This window comes from Spermophilus citellus, assembly GCF_964194105.1.
Source record: "Spermophilus citellus genome assembly, chromosome: 3".
Taxonomy (NCBI): Eukaryota; Metazoa; Chordata; class Mammalia; order Rodentia; family Sciuridae; genus Spermophilus; species Spermophilus citellus.
In genome coordinates this window covers 29,431,130-29,456,908 of record NC_138184.1, presented here as the reverse complement: position 1 = coordinate 29,456,908, position 25,779 = coordinate 29,431,130, and the positions used below count along the sequence as shown (strand labels likewise).

The window sequence follows — 25,779 nt, the reverse complement described above, 5'->3', positions numbered from 1 at the left end:
TTGGTGGAATATATTGATAACAGGGATGCTATGTATGCGTGGAAATAGAAATATATTTAGGAATTCTCTATACTTCCAATTTTTCTATGAACCTAAAATTACTCTAAAAATAAAAGTTTACTTAGAAAAAATAAAATAGTAATTTCAATATAAATTTTAAAATATGTAATATGCACACATACACACACACTCACACATACAAAAAAATACATATGCTGACAATATTTCTTACATCCAAATAATATGCTGCAGAATTTACTCAAATGAAATTCTTGTTAGCCCTGAAAGTAGAAAGTGAATAGATGAACAAATCAACAAAAAGCATATTTACTGGACAATTTTGTTATCAGAAATTAACTGTTACTGAGAAAACTCCACAAGGTAACACAACCAGATATGTATGAGACTCATGAAAGAATACACCACTACCTATGACATAGTCTTATTCTTCCCAAGCCCTCTCCCTGCCACAAAAAATCTGATGCAATGTCTACATTCAACTACGAATTCACAGGATATGAAGAAAAAAGAATATGTTGAACCATACCATAGGGAAAGAATCACCAAAATCCAGGATATGGGTTTTTTTTTTGTTTTTTGGTTTTTTTTTTTTTTTTTTTTTTTTTTTTTGGTGTTACTAGGGATTGAATCCAAAGGCATCCCTACCTCTGAGCTACACTCCCAGTCCTTTCTTTAAAATGTTATTTTGAGACAGCATCTCACTAAATTGCTGAGGCTGGCCTCAAACTTACAATCCTACCTCAAACAGCAAGTCAAAGGGATTACAGACATGCATCACCATGTCTATCTACCATTGAACATAGGAAACTTTACAGGATAAACTACTGGCTTTTTCAACAAATAAAATGCAAGGAAAAAAGAATGTTGAGGTACGTAATTTTAAAAGATCACAAAATATATCAACTAATTGTAATACTGGACTTTATTTGGATCCTGATTCAACCAAACTTCTAAAAACATGTACATTACTCATACTTATGAAGCAACTGAAAATGTAAGCTCTGCCTAGATAAATTGATAAATTGAAAAAAAAATAAGATGTGATGATGGATTTATAGTTGTGAATAAATTTTTTTCCTTTAGAAATATATACACATAAAATATCATAACAATTTATATTTACTTCACAATAATATAGAACAAAGATAAACAGGCCTCTGTATAACACACAAATTGGCCATGAGCTGAAAACTGTTAAAGCTGGGTAATGGATACACAGAAGTTCATTGTGTTATTCTATTTTAGTATTTATTTGACATAGCAAATACCTTAATACAAAGTGGAGGAAATTATCTTAACAAATCTCCTTACAGAGTAAATTTCATTATGAAAAGAAGAGAATTTGGTTAGAATATCTTCAATAAAATAAATTCTAGTAAGTAATAAAGAAAAAAAGCACCTTTGAAAAATTTTCTGTTATAACAAATGCTAATGATATGACTAATTAATGGTTTACTACTCATATATTCTTTTTTTTTTTTTTTTTAGTTGTAGATGGACACAATACCTTTATTTATTTATTTGTAATGTGGTGCTGGTGATCAAACCCTGTGCCTCATATGTGCCAGGCAAGTGCTCTACCACTGAGCCACACGCAGTTCCAGCCCAAGCCCCACTACTCAGATATTCTTGGTTTCCTTTTTATTTGACTAGGTTTTAAGAGCAGTGGCTGATTCTTATATATCTTTGTTACCCAATAACTTGTACAATACATTCAACAGTGGGTACTACTTTACAAATATTTACTTAACTAATGAATTAAAATTTTTACTAAATTCTTACTCAAGCATCTTCCAAATAATGACTTTTACCACCTGGTATCAAAGGATAGTTACCTAATGATGGTATTTAATTATATTCTAAATAATAAATCAATATATAATAAAAGTGACCAGAAATAAGAAGATCCTAAGAACATTGTAAATAGTGCTAATTTATATATGTACCTCCTTTCATACCTTTTGAATTTTAAAACACTTTAAAAGTTTAAACCTTCTTAAAATAAACAAAAATGAAACAAACTTTTAAAACTTGAAACAATAAATAAATAAATTTAGCAAGACTTACCTAGCAGGGGGGATTCCTCTCTCATAAAGATCAATCCTCACTTTCTCTCCTACATGTTTGTAAATCTCCACCATAGCCAATATTGCAGCATCTCTCACCTGTTAAAGAATTCAGAATTTTTAAAGAAAACTTATATATGACACAATGAAATACTTCACCTCAAGGTAATATTACACTAGCAAACCAACTTGAAGCTCCAACTTGTTTTAATGCCTCTTAACTCCTAGGGAAATTATAACATGTCATTAACAGAAAACCAAGAGGACATGCCAAGAAAGCTTTAAAGACACCTCATTTTAAACATTTTTTAAAAGATTTTATAGAAATCTAAGAAACTGGTGAATAAAAGTTACTAATGTGACTTTCAAAAATTTTATTTGTAGTAAATTTATGTAAACAAATATCAATAACTAATATAAATTATTATGGTTAAATTCATAGAAGCCTTATTCTAATAGTTAAAAGGTAGCAACAACCCAAATATTCATCCACAGATGAATGCATAAACAAATTGTGGTGTATATGATTAGGATTTTATTAAGACTTAAATGGAAGGAAATTTTTAAATGTATTACAATATATGTGAACTCTGAGGATATTATGCTAACTGAAATAAGTCAAAACAAAAGGAAAAGTGTTTCATGATTCTATTTCCATGAAGTACCTAGAACAGTTAACTCCACACAAAAAGCCAGCAGCTGGGGAGAACAAAGGGGAAAGAATGGAAAGCTGTCTAATGGGTACAAAGTTTCAGTCTGGGAAGATGAAAATGTTCTGAAGATGGATGATGGTGATGGTTACCAAACAATGTAAATGTATTTAATTGCACTGAAATGTGAAACACACTTGAAATGGTCAGAATGGTAAATTTTATGTTGTACATATTTTACCACAATTAAAAGGAAATTTTTCTTTTTAATTTCCCAAAGAAAATTACTTTTTAAAAAGCTCTAGTTCCTTTACACAGCTCACTATCAAAAAGCAAGCGAAAGCTGGATGTGGTGGTGCACACCTGTAGTCCCAGCTTCTTAGGAGACTGAGGCAGGGGAATCACTCACTAGAGCCCAGGAGTGTGAGGCCAGCCTGGGCAACAAAGCAAGACACTGTCTCAAAAAAAAAACCCACACACAGCAATTGAACAGAACATTGTACAAACCTGTCAAAGGGCAGCTAAGACCTGAAAGAAGGGAAAACCCTACTTAGGATCATTTAAATGCCTAAGCTATGCCAAAATTTTCACAGCTAAGATTCAACTTCAATAGGAGGGACGAGATCTAGAACAGACTCTTGGATTAAGCCTATAATACAGACAGCTAAGAAAAAGAAATAATATACCACTAACACAAATTCTTCCTGTTAAATAAGGTTTTAACTACTACAAAAAAATGTTAGGCAAAAAAGCTTTTATATTCAGGAATAAAGGAAGCTGACAACCTTTCCTCACAATCAATACACAGGAGGACTATAAGGTAACCCAGAGTCTTTGTGACTCAAACTCAAGAACCCATTATTAAATTTCATCTATCCTTAATACTAGCAAAGATACTGACAAACTACAGCAACCTATGTGGAATATGTTGTTTAAAACTAATCTTAATGTATTTTTTAAAAAGTAAGGTAAAAATCTTTGTTTCATGGCCACCCTCCACCCTTTCTTCTTTTTGTAAAATGGGATAAGAGCACAGAAAAGAAAGGGTAGCCAACAGTCAATACTTGAATATAAATAAAGTTTTACCTGAGTATTTGAATCACCAAATAGGATACACAAATGTGGTACCAACTTGCTGATGGCTAGTGGCTGAGCCCCAAAACTAAATATAATTTGAGAAAAAGAGAATTCGGTTTCAATAAAATAGTAAACAAAATATCCTTATGCCTTCTTCTTGTCTATATCAATATGACAATTATGGTAGAGAAGATGGGCACACATCATTAAAACATGAAGGATATGAGACACAAGCAAAACATAATTCTAAACAATGTGAAATATGCAAACTTGAATAATGACACTGAAAACTGTCCATGACCCAAAAAAGCAAAATGCTTAACAAATGGCACTTTTAAACCTAGCAACCTCTCAATTACTTACGAAATCAAAGCATTTGCTTTTGAAAGAGTGATTTTTCTTAGACTGTGGTTCTCAAATAAATATGCAATCCAATGAAAGAAGTATATTAAAAGATCATAATAATTTATGATTATTGATATTTGGATGAGTTCACAGGTTGAAAGCAAATGACAGGAGAGCCAAGTCCCACAAAAATTGTGTAGACTGGATGCATTTACAAGCTCTAGATGGCAGAAAGGACCATAGAGCAGTAAAAGAAAACAAAAGAATATTTAAGGAAGTAATGCTATAGAAAAAGTTGAAAGCTACTACACACTACCCATCAGATTACATAAAATCTGAAAAAATAGTCCACAAGCAGAACAAAAGCCCCAGTGACATCTATGATGTCTATACTGTCTAGTTACTTGGAAGAATCTTGTTCAATGTACGATTTTGGTAGCCACCCACAGTGCTCCACCAGGAAGCTTAAGGCCAAATGGCAAAAGGGGAATGGAAAATGACTATAATATGTGAAATACCATTAAGTTAAAAACAATCCCAAATTGGATCCACAATAGAAACAGATCCTAAGTTATACATCTGTCCATTCTATGACCATCTATTTTGGGTGGCTACTATAAACATAATGAAGAAAAATAGAGAACACTTATCACTAAATTATTAAAATTAACATGAAGAATAACATGCATAAAAATATTAGCAATAGTTATTAATTTTTGTGGAGATAATGAATAGCTGTTCAAAATTTATTCCCATAACTTTCCTTAACCTTGTGAAATGAATTTTTGTTTCTGAGAAATGGAAAACGTAGAGGCTATTTTCAGTAATCATAAAACTTACGTGTTCAAGGTTTCAATAAGACACAGACACACGCCTTCTCGAGATCGAAAATTCTTGTGCTTAAAACCAGAAGCCAACTGTTCCCAAACATACTATTTGAAAGAAGAGTAAACATGTAAAATGAAAAATTAAATTATCCACAATATTTTAACACTTTCCAACCTTATTATCAGCTTTATTGTGTTACTGAATTTTTTCATCAGACTGTTCACTTCTCTACTATAGAGTAACCCTTATCCAAAATGCTTGGGATCAGAAGTGTTTCAGGTTTTAGATTTTTTTCAGATCTTGGAATATTTGCATTTACACAAGATATCTTAGAGATGGGACCGAAATGTGAACCCAAAACTCCTTCATGTTTTGCATATTCTTCGTACACAGAACATGAAGATAATTTTATTCAACATTTTTAGTGCACTGTGTTTGGAGTAGAACCTGTCACATGAGGTCAGGTGTGGAACTTTCCATTTGTGATGTCATGTCAATGCTCAAAAAGTTTTGAATTTTGGAGCACTCTGGATTTTGGGATTAGGGATACTTAACCCTTACTTAAAATTTTTCTAAGCCAAATTTACATTGCAGTTGTTTCTATCCACTTTTAGTATCTTAACCATATTTTTAGTTTTTATATATAATTTTTTACTTTAGATTTCAATTATTGTCAGAAAAAAAATGCTTAATACCTAAAAACCTTAGCATTTCCAAAGATACGGTCTCTTATATGCTTTAAAACCTTAATAACAATGCTACCATTATAAGTCCAGTAGTCCAGTAAACATTAAAGAGGTCCACCACTGCCTAGCAACTACTATAAACTGTCACACAGAATAGGCTTTTTAAAGATTTTATAATTAAGTTTTTTCTACTTTTAATCCTGGATCCAAACACAAAACCATTTCAAGTCAAGTCATTTTATGGTTACCTATTTGTATAAGTTTATTTCTGAAGAAAAATATAAACTTACACAAATATTGCAAAACAATATTTTCAGTTTGGCATATCGAGGAATTCAGCTTTATTTTTTCCAAACAAATAGTCACATATCCCAATTAATCTTTCTTCCACATTTGGAAACACACTTTTACCATCTACCAAATTCATACACATACATACACCCTTTTTTTCCAGAATCAATATTATTTCTGGAGACTATATTCAGTTCTATTAATATATTTCTCTCTCACTGCCAAACTTTCAGGAAGCTAATCTAAACACTGATTTTTCAAAATTTTAAATAGGAACCAGGTGTAGTCTTATGTACTTCTAATCCCAGCAACTCAGGAGGCTTAGGCAGTAGAATCCCAAGTTCAAGGCCAGACAGGGCAACTTAGCTAGATCCTGATTCCAAATAAAAGCAAAAGGTTTGGAGATGTAGATCAATGGTAGAGTACCCCTTTGAATAAACTGACTCAGCAACACCATCTCTGGAACTCTACTCAATAACAATACTCAAGGGCTGGGGATATAGCTAAGTTGGTAGAGTGTTTGCCTCACATGCACAAGGCCCTGGGTTTAATCCCCAGCGTCACAAAAAAATAAAAATAAAAAACAAACAAACAAAAAAAAACCACACATATACTTATGTCTAAAGATACATGTACAAGAATGTTCTCTAGAGTATACTTTGTAATAACTAAAAGCCAACAACAACTTAAAATACAAATCAATAAACATAAAACAAAGACTATCTACCAAACTATAAAGTTTTAATTCTGAGGTTTAAAATATCTGGAATAGTATTTACTTGTAACAATCCAGAAATTGGATTTTATAAATAAAACACATATTATAACTTTAAGTTGCATTTTTTTTGTTTTGTTTTATAAATATTTATTTATTTTACGTGTAGATGAACACAACACAATGCCTTTATTTTTATGTGGTGCTGAGAATCGAACCCAGGTCCCGCCCATGCTAGGCGAGCCCTCTACCGCTGAGCCACAATCCCAGCCCTTAAGTTGCATTTTTTAAAAATTTTTTTTAGTTGTAGATGGACACATACCTTTATTTATTTATTTTTATGTGGTGCTGAGGATTGAACCCAGTGCCTTATACCTACGAGACAAGCGCTCTGCCACTAAGCCACAATCCCAGTCTTTTAAGTTGCATTTTAAGTTATCACATAATATCACTGTACATATTACATATTCTGATTTTTTTTTCCACTTGAGTTACTCTCTCTTCTCTGCAAGTTAATTTATTTTTACTGTCCTTTCACAATACCTCCATACTATGGTTTGGATATTGTTTGTCTCCCAAGAGTTCATGTGTTAAAGGTTTGATCTTTAATGGTGGTGTTGAGATATTAGGACTCTTATGAGGTGGAGCCTAGTAGGATGTCAAAAGACTGGTTGGGGGCTGGGGTTGTGACTCAGCGGTAGAATGCTTGCCTAGCATATGTGAAGCCCTGGATTCGATCCTCAGCACCACATAAAAATAAATAAATAAAATAAAGGTATTGTGTTCAACTACAACTAAAAAATAAATATTAAAAAAAAAAAAGACTGGTTGGTCACTCCCCCTCATTCTTGGATTTCTGTCTCACTATGTGGTGATGCAGCTAGGGATCTACACCAGAGCCTGTGCTATGTTGTTTGGACTTTCAGCCTCCAAAATTATGAACTAAATAAATCTATTTTTATAAGTATCCAGCTCCAGGTATTTTGTTATAGTAACAGAAAAAAAGAAAAATACATTACATAATGGCAAATTATTTCTACTAAATTCATAAAACACAGGTTGCTGTCATAAAATATATGCTTTATATAATTAGTAACCACATTAAAATAATCTCTTCCTGTCTTTGTAAGAAGTAGGGAAATAACATAATATTCAGTAGCTCTCAAACTTTCTCTATAAACATTTATAATTTGTAAACCAGGAAATCCTAAAGTATAATATAAACAGTATCCTGTCAAATAACTTACATCTATGAATTAGGACTTTTTTAAAAGCATAAAAAGTAGAAGGAAAAAGAAGGAAAAAAATTAAATATTGATATTGCACCTTAAATTTCAATTTCTTTATAGCACTAACATGAATTCACTGCCTAAAATTTCAGTTTTCATGCTTCTTGCAGCTTTACTAACTTGCTGTGATTACCATAAATCTTTACTGATAGTATGTCATGAATTAGAAAAATTGGAATTTTAAAATGTAGGCTTACCATGGGTGGTGCTACTTGATCCATTAACTTCAATATCAGAGCTTGAGCTTCATCTCGAACTTTGTCTTTGGCATCTCCCATTCTGTCTATTAAAGCTACAATAACTAAAGAGAGGGAAGGAAAGAAAAGAGTAAATATAACTCATCTCCATCATAAACTATATTTTACAGACTACAAATAGCAATCATTTCCATAAATGAAGATTTGTAAGGTAAAGAAATTGTTTTAAGTTCTTTATTCATGAGAATCAAAAACATCTGAAAGCAAGTTTAGTAAGATATGTACAATATGACATCCACTTTTGATGATGTTCAAACTGGCAAAACAAAATATAATTCTATTTACAGAGATGTACAGATAGTTAAACTGTACACACAGGCAAGGGAATGTTTATTCCCAAGGTCGTGACAGGGATGACCTCTGGAAAAAGAGAGAGAGAAGGGAGGTGTCATCAAGAAATGCAGAGAGCCAATTTGGAAAGCAGTATGGAGATTCCTGGGAAAGCTGGGAATGGATCCACCATCGCCCTTCTATCGCTATCGCCCTTCTCGGACTATTCCCTGAGGACCTTAAAAGAGCGCACTATAGGGATACGGCCACATCAATGATTATAGCGGCACAATTCACAATAGCTAGACTGTGGAACCAACCTAGAAGCCCTTCAATAGATGAATGGATTAAAAAAATGTGGCATCTATACACAATGGAGTATTATGCAGCACTAAGAAATGACAAAATCATAGAATTTGCAGGGAAATGGATGGCATTAGAGCAGATTATGCTAAGTGAAGCTAGCCAAGCCCTAAAAAACAAATGCCAAATGTCTTCTTTGATATAAAGAGAGCAACTAAGAACAGAACAGGAAGGAAGAGCATGAGGAAAAGACTAACAGTAAACAAAGAGGAATGGGGGGAGAGAAAGGGAGAGAGAAGGGAAAGCATATGGAAATGGTAGGAGACCTTCAATGATACACAAAATTATAAGAGGTTGTGAGGGGCAAGGGGGAGGGAAAAAAAAGGGGGAGAGAATTGAACAACAGCAGAGGAGGTAGAGAGGGAAGATGGGAGGGGAGGGGAGGGGAGGGGGGATAGTAGGGGATAGGAATGGTAGCAGAAAACAACAGTTACTAATATGCCATTATGTAAAAATGTGAGTATGTAACAGATGTGATTCTGCAATCTGTATTTGGGGTAAAAATGGGAGTTCAAAACCCAATTGAGTCAAATGTATGAAAGATGATATATCATGAGCTCTGTAATGTTTTGAACAATCAATTAAAAAAAAAAAAAGAAATGCAGAGAGGAAAGTACTGGCAGAGTTTTACCTTCTTAACTCAGAAGTGATTTTATAACTTTTCTTTAAATTGTACATGTTTGTTATGCATTCTTCTCCTGTACGACATATTCTACAACTGACAGAAGCAAAAAGCCTAAGCCTCCAGGGCTGAGGTTTTTCTCTACCAAACCCTAGACTTTGACACTATTCCTCAAATAGAAGCAGAAAAGGCAAGTTAATATCCATTCTGGGAAAGTTTTCAGGATCGAGAGTTTTTTAACTAGAAATCAGCAATGCACCACATAGAAATTACATCTTAAATGGAGGAGAGTGGACAATAGAGGTAGAATTCAGAAGGAACAGGTTCTCAAATCAGAACAAAAATCTCAGTCAAAATTAACTTTCCCAGGGCTGGGGCCATAGCTTAGTAGTAGAGAGAGCACTTGCCTAGCATGTGTGAGGCACTGGGTTCAATCCTCAGTACCACATAAAAATATATAAAATAAAGGTCCATCAACAACTAAAAAAAAATTTTTTTAAAATTAACTTTCTGGGGCTGGGATTGTGGCTCAGCGGTAGAGTGCTCGCCTAGCATGTGCAAGGCCCTGGGTTCAATCCTCAGCACCACATTAAAAAAAAACAAATAAAATAAAGGTATTGTGTCCAACTACAACTAAAAAATAAATATTTTTTAAAAAATTAACTTTCTGTATTTCCTTAATTACCACTGCCATTTAGTGTCATTTTATTAGAAGTGTGACCTTGAACACATTTTTTGTCTATTTCTTCCCAAAATATGGGTAGCAATACTACCTCAGAGAAGTTACTAAAAATTAAAAGATAAGATGTAAACAACTCAGAGAATGTACAGCACTGAATACTATCTATGTCACATACTATCACTATTATCATCCTCCTTGTTTAAATACAGAGAAACTTTTTTTATTTCTCTTTTATCATTACATCTATATAGCCTTTCTTTCTCAAAAGGACTGTAGGCCTAAGTCTAAAACAAGGGAAGTAGGAAAAAATTAAATCAAGAAAGCAGTATTTGGGCTGGGGTTGTGGCTCAGTGGTAGAGTGCTTGCCCTGCACATGTGAGGCACTGGGTTCAATCCTCAGCACCACATACAAATAAATAAATAAAGGTACTGTGTCCATCTACAATTAACAAACATATATAAATATTTTTTAAAGGGAGTATTTGCCTAGTTTATTTATAGACAGGTATAATTACATGTGTATGTAATTTGATGCTAATATATTTGTCTACACTGCAATAATCAAAACTCATGTAATAAGGTTCAACAACACTTAAGGTAAAAGAAATTTCATTGTTTTTGGAAGAAAATGACTTGAGTAGAGCCCAGTTATACCAAATGTGGCATCATCCAAAAATCTTAAGCTTAATCAAGTAAATGACTATGTAAGGAAACAAAGCCCTCACCATTAAAAAAAAAAGAAGAAGCAGCAGCAGCAGCAGCAGCAGCAGCAGAGCAGCTGCCTAATTACAAGGTCAGTGGGAATCATTTAAATCTTTCTCATCCTACTCAGATGTGTTACTAAAACTAGAGGAATTACTCAAGTGTAAGATTGGCTTTTATGAGACTATGGTTCTAACAGCTTCTAAATAGCAGAAGATAATAATATCTAAATGTTAGATATTATGTAGTAATATCTCAATTAATCTTAGCAACAATCCTAAGAAACAGAGTAAGTTCACTCCATAAAGAAGGTAGAGGGGCTGGGATCCTGGCTCAGCAGTAGAGTGCTCGCCTAGCTAGCACTGGCAGGACCCAGGTTCGATTATCAGCATCACATAAAGGCATTGTGTTGTGTCCATCTACACCTAACAAATAAATATTTAAAAAAAAGAAGGCTTAGAGGGATTAAACAGCTTGCCCAAAGTCACACAAATGGCAAGTAGTGAAACCAGGATTCAAATGGTTTCACTACACAATATGAGGTTCCACTCATGACCACCCATTAACTTACAATTTGAGGTGTTTCGGTATATGTGCATTTTCATGCATTAACAACCATATAATAGAGATGGAAAAAAATACACTTCTGAGAAGTAGAATTTAACTCCAAAATTAACTCCAAAATAAAAAATTAACTCCAAAATAAAACTCAAATGTTGGTTCAAAAAGCAGCTTACTTCTCCAAATTAGAAATTTCATATATGTAAAGTTCATAGGCCTAGTACATGGTAAAAAGTAGGCATTAAAAAATGGTAGCAAGCTATGATTACAAACTTTTCTATTACACCATACCAACCCTCAAGTAAAAATAGGTTCAAGTTTTGTTAAGAGCAATTAAGGTCCCTCAAAGTGAAAACAATATTGACTAATAGTAAATGCACAGAAAGGGTAGGAAATTAAAGGAAAAATCCATACATTATAAGTGTATGAATGGACATGTGGCATCTAGTTGGGAAAATACTCTCCCAAAAAAGCAACTGAATGTAATTTATTAAGTACTTAAAGGTATAAGAGACACAGAGTTAAAAAAATTGGGGGTGAGATGAGGTCAATCCTTTTTTTTTTAAATTGTTGATGGACCTTTACTTTATTAATTTATTTATATGTGGTGCTAAGAATCAAACCCAGTGCCTTACACATGCCAGGCAAGCACTTTACCACTGAGCCACAACCCTGGCCCCCTAAAATCTGGTGGGTTTTTTTGTTGTTGTTGTTGTTGTTGTTTTGGTTTTTTTGGTGGTGCTGGGGATTGAACCCAGGGCCTTGTGCATATGAGGCAAGCACTCTACCAACTGAGCTATATCCCCAGCCAGAGGTCAATCTTAAAAGCTCCCAGATACTGAAATCTAAAGCACATTTCTAGAAGGGAAAGAAAACAACCACAGAAAAGAAAGGATCTCAAAAAGAAATAACAGCACAACAGAAGCATAAACAAGGTAAGCTATACCTAAAAAGAGTATGAAAGTTTCTGCTAAATCAGGGTGGACAGAAAGTACTTCCTGAAGATTATGAAGAAAAAGATTATTGAGATGGAGAAGAGATACATATATAGCAAGACAACTTGAACACCAAGGACAACATAACAAAAGTTCTGAAAAGAAGACAGTGTTAAGAGTCGATAGATAACTAGGGGCTGAGGTTGTGACTCAGCGGTTGAGATCCTCAGCATCACATAAAACTAAATAAATAAAATAAAGGTATTGTGTCCAACTACAACTAAAAAAAAAAATCTTTTTTTTTTTTAAAGAGTCAATAACTAGAACTCTAATCCCGTTATTCCTCTTGCTTCAAAATGAGCAGGCAGTATATCAAACCCCATCTGGCCTTCCTAGTGTTTGAAAAACAAGTAAGATACATAATACCCAGAAATACTCTCAAATCTAAAATGCTCTCTGTAACAATTAATAGCAAGGAGCTAGTAAAGGGCAGAGATTACAAATACAAATGACTACAGTCAAGTTTTCACAAGAAATGCCAAAACTGAGTCAGTTTAAGTGCAGAATTTCATTCTTACTATACAATACCTAGCATTCTCAGTTATAAGAAAACAACATGGCTTATGAATTAGAAAGCTAATGACCCAGACAAAACGTAAGCTACAACATAGCTTCAGTCAACAATTACACGTCAGAATGGAAGAATGACACATTGGCCAGTTTCTCAAAGTCAGAAATATAAATTTTTATTTAAAATGGGGAAAATTTTAAATAAAAATTTAAAAATTTCCCAATTTTAAATGCTTAGTCAAACATTTTAAGAAAACACAAAGGCAAGTAAAATAAGTTTTCAGAGCATAGTTTTTAACATTTACTACAGAGTTTTTAAGCAGAACATTGACAGAAACAAATCTTTTCAAAAGATCAGAATATAAAAGAGGGGCTGAAATCAAGATTATGATTAAAAGTGAATATTACAGGGGGCTGGGATTGTGGCTCAGTGCTCGCCTAGCATGCGCAGGGCCCTGGGTTCAATCCTCAGCACCAACCATATAAAAATAAATGAATGGAATAAAGGTATTGTGTCCAACTACAACTAAAAAAATAAATATTTTTTTAAAAAAGTGAATATTACAGAGAAACCTATTAGATGCTGATGCTGAGAAGATAGCTAGGAAAAAAAAAAAAGAACTGACTGGATTTGGTGGCATACCAAACATAATAAAAAAGTTGAACCAAGATATTTAAAAGTAAGTGTGATATACACTTAAATATGAAGCATCAACTGAATCCATAAAAGAAATCACTAACATTTAAGATTATATGGTTATAAAATCGAACCAAATTCATTCATATAGCATTCTAAAAGTCACAGTTTAGAAAATGAATCAGGTGACTCAGATTTAGAAAATAAGTTAGAGCAAACTTTGCAATTAGAATTAAAATACACACAAGATTATACTAGCAAATTATAGTACATAGCAAACACATAGTAAGTGCCAAAGTAGACCCAGAAGCTCAGGACCAGTATACAAACTTTAATAAAGAAATTGAGAGTGTTGCTGGGCATGATGGCAGACACCTGTGATCCCAGCAGCTCAAGAAGCTGAGGTAAGAGGATTGTGAGTTCAAAGCCAATGTCAGCAAATGCGAGATGCTAAGCAACTCGGCAAGACCCTGTCTCTAAATAAATACAAAATAGGGATGGGAATGTGGCTCAATAGTTGAATGCCCCTGAGTTTAACATCTAGTACCTCCCTCAAAAAAAAAAAAAAAAAAAAAGAAAGAAACTAAGAGTGTTTAGGAAACGTTTTTAAAGCAATCTAACTCAACTGATTTTGTTTGCTGGATCTAATAATAGAAAACTGAGTTCAGTTCAGGAATTCAGAATATAGTGATACATGCCTGTAATCTGTGTTCATGCCTATAATCCCAGCTACTCAGAAGGCTAAGGCAGGAAGACTGCAAGTTTGAGAACTGCTCAGCAACCTAACAAGGTCCCGTCTCAAAATTAAAAAATAAAAAGGGCTGGGGATGTAGCTCAATGGTATAGTAGGTCTCTGGATTCAATATCTAGTATCACAAAAAAAAAAAAAAAATCCTATCTCAGTGATAGGATATATGTGCAAGACCCACGGTTCAATTCTCAACATCAAAACCAAAGCAAAGGGCTGGGGATGTGGCTCAAGCGGTAGCGCGCTCGCCTGGGATGCGTGCGGCCCGGGTTCGATCCTCAGCACCACATACCAACAAAGATGTTGTGTCCGCCGAGAACTAAAAAAAAAAAAAATATTAAAAATTCTCTCTCTCTCTCTCTCTCCTCTCTCACTCTCTCTTTAAAAAAAAAAAAAAAAAAAAAAAAACCCAAAGCAAAAAACAAAAATAAGTCTTTGAAGTACTGGGGAACAAAACTAACCAAATTTTATTGTTCTATTGTGTGTATGTACAAATATGCAATAATTAATTCCACTATTATGTATAATTACAATGTATGAATAAAAAATGTGACTTTCATTTTTTTCATTTAATTTTGTTGTAATTTATTCGTTATGTTCTATAAAATACTGATCTGAACAGTTTGGCAATGAAAGAACTGATCATTCCCCATAAGCTATATTATAAACTTCAGTAAGAGATCAAGTAAAAAAAATCTGAAAATACAACATAAAAAAATCTATTAACACTATTTAGCAATTTCTTTTGTTTCATTATTTGTTTCTTGGGGTTATTTGCTTTTTCCTCAAAGGGGATATAATTCTTTAAATAGGTCAAAATCTTAGGGTAAACTAAAATAATAAAGAGCGGATCCCTCGATTGTACAAAACTGTTTTTTAATTTACACTGAAAACTAGGAGAAAAAAGTCACCACATCAAACTCTACAATGATTTTTAAATAAAGTTAACTTACCCATTGCTACATAGGATTTAAATCGTGTTGATAATCTGTCCACAAAGGCACTTAAAATTTCCAATCCCATTAATGATACCTACAGACAGAAAGCAGTTTTAATGAATACAAATTATTGATACACATCACTATATAATTTTTGACACACTCAAATCTTCATATATTACCAAGTTTTTAAACACTGAGACTGAAGTATTCAGGGGTAAACAGTCATGAGGCTGAGGCACCCTATTTCCAAATGGTTCAATAATAATAATTTATAAATAATTAGGAAGATAGTAATAAAGTATTTGGGGGAAAAATAGCTAAAAACTGGGAAATTAGGTGAAAGTTTCACAGGAACTCAGACTATACTTGCAACCTGAACTTCAAAATAGTTCCTAAATCAAAGTGAAAAATTCAAAAGAGTACCTTTAATTACAAAGGAATTTCAGCCTCCGTCTAGAATGTAGAAACTGGAAAAACAACACTCCAACAACAAAAAGTCAAGTAATCTACAAAATCATAACTGTTCTGAATGCATCAGAAGCTGAGGTTGTAGAATAACCAGCTAACCTTAAAGAAAAAAAAAAAAAGACAACGTGGGACACAAGCAGGTCACATGTGACAGAAGACAGGAAGAAAATTAAGCTGCAATACAAGTAAGAAAAACACAACCATATTTAACATATTGTTAATAACTTGAGTGAGGCTAGAATGAAAATACAAAATCTCTGGTATCACACACACAAGAGTTTGTATCCACTTGGAGACTCTAATTAGCACCCACTTGCAAGTTCTTTCTCCACAAACCTCCACACTAATAATAAGACTGAGGGCTGGTGGGGATTGGAAAAAGGATTTCTTGGTGTACAGGTCTGGGGGAAGTGAGAAACTGTATTTACTACTGCTGCCAATACCCTTGTCCTACAAGAAAGGCCAGTTTAAAATACTGAGAGAAGGATATCAAACACTGTTATCCCAAGGGCACATGTAAAACAAACTGTTCCCAGGCACAGTGGCACATGCCTGTATTCCCAGAAACTCTGAAGGCCAAGGTAGGAAAACTGCCACTCCAAGGCCAGCCTTGGCAACTAGGCAATACTCTGTTTCAAAATTAAAAAATAAAACAACAAAAAAAAAAAGGGCTGGAGGTGTAGCTCAGTGACAGAGCACCTCTGGGTTCAATCCTCAGTACCACCACCAACAACAAACCTGCTTCTGTTGAAGAAAGGAAAAATACAAAAAAAAAAAAAAAAAAAAAAAGCCTTCTGTCTTGGAATTGTAATTAGTTCAATCACTATGAAAATCAATACTGAGGTTTCTTAAAAGACTAGGAATGGAACCACCATATGACCCAGCTATACATACAGCTCCTTGGTATTTATCCTAAAGAATTAAAGTCAACATACAATAGCCATACAAACATACCCAAACTATGGGACCAGCCTAGGTGTCCATCAACCAATGAATGGATAAAGAAAATGTGATACATGTAAACAATGGAATTTTATTCAGCCATAAAGAAAAATAAAATCATATCATTTGCAGAAAAAATGGTGGAACTTGAGACCACAAGTTAATAATCCAAACTTAGAAGGCCAAGAGTTTTAATATTTGCTCTCATATGTAGAAGCTAGAGAGAAAAAAGGAAAAGAAAGGTGTGTGTGTGGGATCTCATGAAAATCCAAAGAAGATCAATAGAAAAGAGGAAAGGGACCAGGGGGAAGGAGGAGGGAAGGGAAAGGGGAAATACTAGAAAATGAAAGTGTTATATTGTACATATATATGAATATGTAACAAGAAATTCCACCATTATGCACCAATAAAAAATATATAATGCACCAATAAAAAAAAAGTACCTGGGGAAAAAAAGCCCTCCGCTTCAATGGGAGGACATGATGAGTTCAAACAATTAAAGGTTTCCAGGTGGGGAGGGATGTGATCTTTGATAAAGCCTGCCCCCAAGACTCAAGGACAAAAAGCCTCCTAAGGCTAAAGCTGGACCAGAAAAACAAGAGAATTACCACACTCCTACCAACCAGGCTAGCAAGCACAAGAAAGCAGCAGCAATGGGAATCTACCATTAGGGAAAGAACTGGAATATTAGGGAAAAGCCCTCTATGAAACAAGGAAATAAGGAAGGCTTTAAGTGCAACATAGAGCAGAAACATTAAAGAAAACGCTGCATCAAATCAACCAAGTAATAGAGCAACCAGAAGTAAATATGAACTAAAGGTAAGTATAGCAACCACAATATGCAAACCTAACTCAACTTCTGCCTAGACTGATTACATAGCTCCACACTAGAATCTTAACAGAAAAAGCAAGCCATTTCTAAGCATAAATACTATTTAACTTAGTCTTAAATTTCTTGAACATTATCTAGCTTTCAATTAAAAGTTAGGAGACACACAAAAGAGCAAAGGGAGAAAATTTCAATGTCAATAGCACAGCAAGAAACAGAAAAAAAAATGCCTCTAAATAAAATACAAAAAAAAAAAAAAAAAGAGTTTAAAAAACGACAAGTGTGTTAAAGGTTCTCGTTAAAGAGCAGACAATAAGCATGAATAAACAAGGAATTTTAGCAGAGATAAAAATCTGGAGTCAAATGCAAATGATAAAAAAAATGTAAAATGCATTTTTAAAGAATGATAAAAGAGATTCAGAATTCTTTTGTTGGGTCCAGTACCATGGCACACACCTGCAATCCTAGACTCTAGAAGCTGAGGCAGGAGGATCACAAGTTCAAGACTAACTTCAGAAACTTGGTGAAGCCCTCAACTTAGTGAGACCCTGGCTCAAAATTTAAAAATAAAATAAAATATAAAGGGCAAGGGATATAGCTCAGTAGTAATTTAAAATAAAATATAAAGGGCTAATGATATAGCTCAGTAGTAGAGTCTCTGGATTCAATCCCTAGTAACAAAAATGAGAAGGAGGAGGGGAAGAATTCTTTTGATGGACTCATCAACATATTTGCCATGAAGAAAAAAAGAATCAGTGAACTTGAAGTCAAAATTACCCAAATGAAAATATAAAATGGGAAGAAAGGGGGAGGAAGAAGAGGCAAGCATTCAAGAACAGCAGGACAATATCAAATTGTCTTAACATATCAGAGGAATTCTAGAGGAAAAGAAAAAGAGACAAGGCAAAAGAAGTATTTGGAGAAAATGGCCCAGAATTTGGTAAAAATAATGAAAGGTATCAAACCCAATAAGAGTCTCAGAGAACCTCCAAAAGGAAAATTAAAAAAAAAAAAAATACAGACACATGATGCTCAAACTGTTAAAACCAAAAGAAAAGAAAATCTAAGTCAACGAGAAAGTAAACAATAACAACAACAACAAAAAAAGGTTGCAATCTCTCTGTCAAAACGTATGTGAATCATACAATGACATCTTCATAGTATTGGAGAAATAATTCTATAAATTTATATTTCTATTCCTAGTATAAAAAATCTTTCAAAAAAAGAGAAAGACATTTTCAAACAAAATATGATAGAATTTATTACAACAGATCTACATTATAAGAAATGATAAAGGGGCTGGGGATATGGCTCAAGTGGTAGCGCGCTTGCCTGGCATGCGTGCGGCCCGGGTTCGATCCTCAGCACCACATACCAACAAAGATGTTGTGTCCACCGAAAACTAAAAAATAAATATTAAAATTCTCTCTCTCTCTCTCTCTCTCTCTCTCTCTCTCTCTCTCTCCTCTCTCTCTTAAAAAAAAAATGATAAAGACAAACATCTTCAGGTAAAAAACCATAACAGCAGACAAATACAAAGATCTGCACAAAGAAAAAAATGACTCAGTAAACAGTGGAATTAAATATTAAAACTCTGTATATGTACACATACACATATATAAAAATCACTAAAAAAATTGACATTCTAGGGCTGGGGTTGTAGCTCAGCAATAGAGCACTCGCCTAGTGCATACAAAGCACTGGGTTTGATTCTCAGCACCACATAAAAACAAATAAATAAAATAAAAGATTAAAATTTTTTTTAAAAAATTGATGTTCTAAAGCAAATACTAGCACTAGAGAGTAACATCACAGGATAAAAGATCACTATAAAAATCAATTGTGAGGGCTGGGGATATAGCTCAGTTGGTAAAGTGCTTGCCTTGCATGCACAAGGCCCTAGGTTCAATCCCCAGCACCACACAGGCAAAAAAAAAAAAAAAAAATCAATCATGGCTGTGTGCAATGGCACACTATTATAAATCGCTAAGCCAGGAGGATTACAAATTCAAAGCCAGGCTTGGCAATTTAGCAAAACCGTGTCTCAAAAAAAAGTCTGAGCCAGGCGCAGTGATGATTCCAGCAGCTCGGGAGGCTGAGGCAGGAGGATCATGAATTCAAAGCCAGCTTCAGCAAAAGGTAGGTGCTAGGCAACTCAGTGAGACCCTATCTCTAAATAAAGTCCGAAGTAGGGCTGGGGATGTGGCTCAGTGGTTGAATGCCCCTGAGTTCAATTCCCAGTAAACCCCGCCCCCACCCCGGAAAAAAGGGTCTGGGGAAGCAGTTCAGTGGTAGAAGCCATGCCTAAAGCCCTGGATTCAATCCCTAGTGTCTCACAAACACACACAAAGCCATGTTTCTTCATACCAGCACTCAACAAATGAGTCTTGAAATGTATTAAACTAGTGTCACTTACAAAATCAGAACCCACAAAATACTTTAGACATTTTTCTTTTTTTTTTTTTTTTTTTTGGGGGGGGGGGTTACTGGGAATGGAAGCCAAGGGTACTTAACCACTGAGCCACATCCCCAGCAGTTTTCTATACTTTATTAGAAACAGGGTCTGGCTAAATTGCTTAGGACCTTACTAAGTTGCTGAGGCTGGCTTTGAAATCACCATCCTCCTATCTCAGCCTTACGAGCCACCGGGATTACAGGTGTATACTACGATGCCTGACCCCTTAGGACATAAATCTAATAATGAGGTCCAAAAGCTACATGCTGAAATTACAAAAAGCTAATGAAAGGGATATAGATGAATTAAATTAAATGGATACATATACCAAATTCATGGGCTGTAGGTCTCAATATTATTAAAATTTCAGTGGTACACCCTGTAATCCTGGCTTTCAGATCTTGAATTGAAAGCCAGCCTCAGCAACTTAGCGAGGCCCTTAGCAACTCAGCGAAAACTTGTCTTTAAATGAAATATTAAAAAGGGCTAGGGACATGGCTCAATGGTTAAGCACCCCTAGGTTCAATCCATGGTACCAAAAAAAAAAAAAAAAATGATTTCAAACTAAAAAAAATAATAATAATAATAATTTAAATTAAAAAAAAAAGATTTGAAACTCCATGAATAAATAATTCAATCTTGATCAAATTCCCAACAGAGTTTGTTGTAGATATTGACAAGCTGATCTTAGGATAGGGGGAGATACAGATATAGATTTATAAAATACACACATACGTATACATAAAAGGTTCATGGGTAGAATGTCCATACCAAACACTGAACAAGAAAAACAAATTTAAAGTCAAATTACCTGATTTTAAGACTTAATAAAGCTAGAGTAATAAAGATAATGTGATATTAATAAAAGGATGGACAAAAATAAAAATAAATAAATAAATACAAAAATATTTTATTAAGAAAAAAAAATAAAGGATGGACAAATAGATTAATGTAAAACTGAATACAAAATGGAATCAAACATGAAGTCAACTGATAACCAACAACTGTGCAATGGCAATTCCATGAAGAAAAATCTTTCAACAAATGATGTCACAACCATAACCACATGCAAAATATTAAACCTCAACTTACACATCAGTTACAAAAATTAACTGAAAATGGATCAACAAAAATGAAAAACACAAATGTAACATCTACAATGATTTTTTTGAAAATGAAATAACAAATGAACCTAAATATTATTCAGTTAGCAGTGTAACCACAGAAGACTATTGCAACTGACTTTAAAATACAGTAATGTGACTTTATTTCTCCACTGAGATATGCAAGGGGCTGGAGATGTGGCTCAAGCGGTAACGTGCTCGCCTGGCATGCACAGGGCGGGGTGCTGGGTTCAATCCTCAGCACCACATAAAATAAAGATGTGTCCACCAAAAACTGAAAAATAAATATTAAAAATTCTCTCTCTCTAAAAAAATAAATAAATAAAAATAAACTATGCAAAAAAAGGAAACTGTTGTTCTTAGAAACTGCTGTTATAGAAAGAGATACGTGCAAAAGATAGGTAGAAGTTAAGTACAAGCTGTAGTCCTGAATCTGAACTGGAAATAACAGTATGAACTCATGAAATATCTTCTTCCTTCCTTCCTTTCCTTCTTGTAGTACTGGGAATTGAACCCACTAAGAGTCAGTTACACCTTTTTTGATTTTTTTTGAGACAGTGTCTTGCTAAATTGCTGAGCCTACTCTTGAACTTGCAATCCTCCTGTCATACTTAAGTCTCTCTATTTGCTATGATTATAAGCATGTACCATCATACCTGGCTTCACAACATAGTTTTCTTTAAAATAAAATCTAACTCTACCCACTAGAAAAAATCTAAAAACAATGACTAAACTAGTAACAATAAGTACCATTATCACCACATCATAGTTTCCAGACACTATTTCCCACTAAAAGGAAACAGCTTCTAGAGAAATGGCTAAATCGCTGGAGCAGGAAATATGACAACATCTTATGACACCACAGAACAACGATGCTATCAAAGATCACTAAGGCCATGCCAAGATAGGGCAATGTGAATACCAAAAAGGAAAAAATACATTGTCTTGAAATACAGATGTTTAACTACAAAAGTTCATAATGATTGCAAAAAAAAAAAAGTTCTGGCAACACTGAAGGACACTGGAAACATCACATTATTTTCACAATTAGTAAATAAAAGGAAAGAATCATATAAACAAATCTACCATTCTACATAAAGTATAACACTAAGTAACCAAATAGTTGTATATGGGAAAAGTTTGTCTTTATAAAAGAATTAAATATTAATGGCTGCTAACATTACAAAAAAAAGAGATTCAGACTTTATGCACCTCCTGATGGATGGAGAACATTACTTATGAAATAGTCTTTTTAAAAATATTTTTAAATTTTATTATTTTTTGAAAGAAAAAAATACCACCCAGCTCGATTACAAAGATTCTGGGAGAAGGAGGATGGCTGTTAGTGGAGAAAGGAAAAAAATGAGTTTTTCAAGGAAATTCAAGATCAACGGGTCAGGTCTCAGTGTGAACAGGACCACTCTCTTGGAGAGGAGCGCGGAGCTCCGGACCCGCCGCCTGCCGCCGCCGCCCACCTGTTCGTCTCGTCAGTGTGCCGCTGCGCCTGACCCGGACGTCCCGGCACCATGCGGAGGATGAACACATACCTTTATTTGCTTATTTTATGTGGTGCTGAGGATTGAACCTAGTGCCTCATGCATGCAAGGCAAGCACTCTACCATTGAGCCACAACCCCAGCCCGCCTGGCATGTTTTAAGTGCTACACAAACAGCTGTGACTCAGCATTAATCCATCCGGCTGAAACAACTGGTCAGCCCCTCTCATCCTACGGAGGTAAATGCCTACCGAGCCTTCATAAGTAGTGGCCACAGGTTTGAAACGGGGCTTGGGAGAGACAGTAAGGACCCACCCGTTGCATTGGTCGCCCGGCAAAGGGAAACGAACTGTCGCCATTTGCAAGAGACACCACTATGGCAGAGAACTGACGTCATCAGACTGCAGCGGAGGAGATAACTTCATTGAAACCTGCGACTACAGGTGTGTAATCCCCTAGCCTTCCCTCTCCACACATCAGGGAAACCTTAAGGGCCCCTCCCAGCTCTCCCATGAGTGCAATAGCCAGCCCGAGGGAATCAGAGGTGGCGCGGGACCTGCTGCGTGGAACTACCGCTCCCACCAGGGCTGACAGCTGAGGTCTCTTGCACCAGCTACCGGGGGAGTGGCTACCGGAGGGCAAGTAAAATTCGCTGAGGATTATAAGCCCCAAGCTCTACAAACTTAGGGCCTGAGGGAATGGCAAACTGGAAGAGTGTGCCCAGTCGTTCATGAAAACAGGGCTCCCGGGAGCAGCAGAACTGGCGTGTAGCCAGTATTGTGATGAGCGGCACCCGTGAGAGGGGCCTGGCTAGGGGAAAAGTGGGAAGTGACTAGACACAAGAGGAGGCCCTAGACACTCAGGATTGGAGACTCGCCCAGTCTGGGAGGAGCTGCTGCACAGTGATTGGTTCCTGCATGTTGACAGGAGAAACTTGACCTGGTGGGCACAGCGCCACCTACTGGAAGAGAAGTTAATCAAACTCTAAGACTGCATTTATTAGTTTTTTTTTTCTTTTCTCTTTTTTTTTTTTTTGATTTGGGTTTTTCTTTCATTTTCATTTTTCTTTCTTGTTGTTTTTTAAATTTTTTTTTACAATTTTTTAAAAATTTTTTTCTTTTAATTTTAATTTTTTTTATTATTTTTTTTTAATTTTTTTTCTTTTATTTCCTATTTTTTTTTCTTCTTTTGGCTTTTCATTTCTTTGTAATTATCTTATCCCCCCTTCCTTGATTTCTACCTGCTTACTCTCATTCTCTTTAGTGACTTCTTCCCTTCCATTCTAATACCTTTCCTCCCAAGCATCAAATAAATTTATAGGAGTAAACAGTAACTCAGCAGTCAAACAGAACAAGAAGTAACATGAGCAGCTTCAAAAAGCAAGGAAGAAAAGGAGTACAAACAATGCAGGACAGCCTAAATATTCAGGAGGACCTAGAGTCATCAGAAAAATGGTCATATAAAGAACTCAAGGAACACCTTAGACAGATGGAATGGAACCTTAAAGAGGATACGAGACAGCAAATTCAAACAGTGAAAGAACACATTGAGAATGAATTACATAAACAGCTAAAAGAAGAAGTTAAGCATCTTTATCAGGAGATAGAGATTATAAGAAATAATCAAACAATAATTCTAGAAATGAAGGAAACGATAAACCAAATTAAAAACTCAATTGAGAGTATCACTAACAGAGTGGAGCAAGTAGAAGCCAGAACGTCAGATAATGAAGACAAAATATATCATCTTGAAAAGAGTCTAGCCAACTCAGAAAGGCTGGTAAAAAATCACGAGAAAAACATCCAAGAGTTATGGGAAAACATAAAAAAACCAAACTTACGAGTCATCGGGATAGAAGAAGGTACAGAGATTCAAACCAAGGGAATGAGTAAGCTGCTGAATGAAATAATTACAGAAAACTTTCCAGAAATAAAAAAGGAAACAGATATACAAATTGAAGATGCATACAGGACACCGAGCACACAAAATCACAGTAGACCAACGCCAAGACACATTGTTATGAAGATATCCAATATACAGAACAAAGAGAAAATATTAAAAGCTACAAGAGAAAGGAGACAGATTACATTCAGGGGTAAACCAATAAGGTTAACAATGGATTTTTCATCAGAGACACCGAAAGCAAGAAGGTCATAGAACAATGTATTTCAAACACTAAAAGACAATGGATGCCAACCAAGAATTCTGTATCCAGCAAAATTAAGCTTCAGGTATGACAACAAAATAAAAATCTTTCATGATAAACAAAAGTTAAAAGAATTTGCAGCCAGAAAACCAGCATTGCAAAGCATTTTGAGCAAAACACTACACGAGGAAGAAATGAAAAACAATAACCAAAACCATCAGTGGGAAGTGCCTCGGTAAAGACAGAGGGCGAGGGGAAAGATAATCATGGAGAAACAAACTAAATGTTTTCATAAAAGGATAAACAATGAAACATGGATGGAAGTACAAACCATATATCAATAGTAACTCTAAACGTTAATGGCTTAAACTCTCCAATAAAGCGACATAGGCTGGTATCATGGATTCAAAAAACAAATCCAACAATATGCTGCCTCCAGGAGACACATCTGATTGGAAAAGACATACACAGGCTGAAGGGGAAAGGATGGGAAAAAATATACCACGCACATGGTCCTCGTAAGCAAGCAGGGGTGGCCATCCTCATATCGAATAAAATCGACTTCAAGACTAAGTTAATCAAAAGGGATAAAGAAGGTCATTATATACTGTTAAATGGAACCATTCACCAACAAGACATAACAATTATCAATATTTATGCACCGAATAATGGTGCTGCGACATTCATAAAACAAATTCTCCTCAAGTTCAAGAATCAAATAGACCACAACACAATAATTATGGGTGACTTCAACACACCTCTCTCACCATTGGACAGATCCTCCAAACAAAAGTTGAATAAAGAAACTATAGAACTCAATACCACAATCAATAACCTAGACTTAACTGACATATAGAGAATATATCAACCATCATCAAATGGATATACTTTTTTCTCAGCAGCACATGGATCCTTCTCAAAAATAGACCATATATTATGCCATAGGGCAACCCTCAGTAAATATAAAGGGGTGGAGATAATACCATGCATTTTATCTGATCATAATGGAATGAAACTGGAAATCAATGATAAAAGAAGGAAGGAAAAATCCTACATCACATGGA

The 25,779-nt window shown here is 34.8% G+C and overlaps 1 protein-coding gene across 27 annotated transcripts in view; it reads right to left on the bottom strand.

Annotated features, from left to right (window-relative positions):
* The window catches only part of CLASP2 (cytoplasmic linker associated protein 2), a 228,227-nt gene that overhangs the window by 185,874 nt on the left and 16,574 nt on the right, over positions 1-25,779 (bottom strand). For all 27 annotated transcript variants that reach the window (XM_081283484.1, XM_081283485.1, XM_081283481.1 and 24 more), the window contains exons 2-6: positions 15,269-15,347; positions 8,166-8,269; positions 5,000-5,091; positions 3,824-3,899; positions 2,089-2,186 (exon numbers count right to left, since the gene is read on the bottom strand). In XM_081283484.1, the coding sequence (XP_081139610.1) occupies positions 2,089-2,186; positions 3,824-3,899; positions 5,000-5,091; positions 8,166-8,269; positions 15,269-15,347 (449 nt within the window). The remainder of the gene's footprint in view (positions 1-2,088; positions 2,187-3,823; positions 3,900-4,999; positions 5,092-8,165; positions 8,270-15,268; positions 15,348-25,779) is intronic.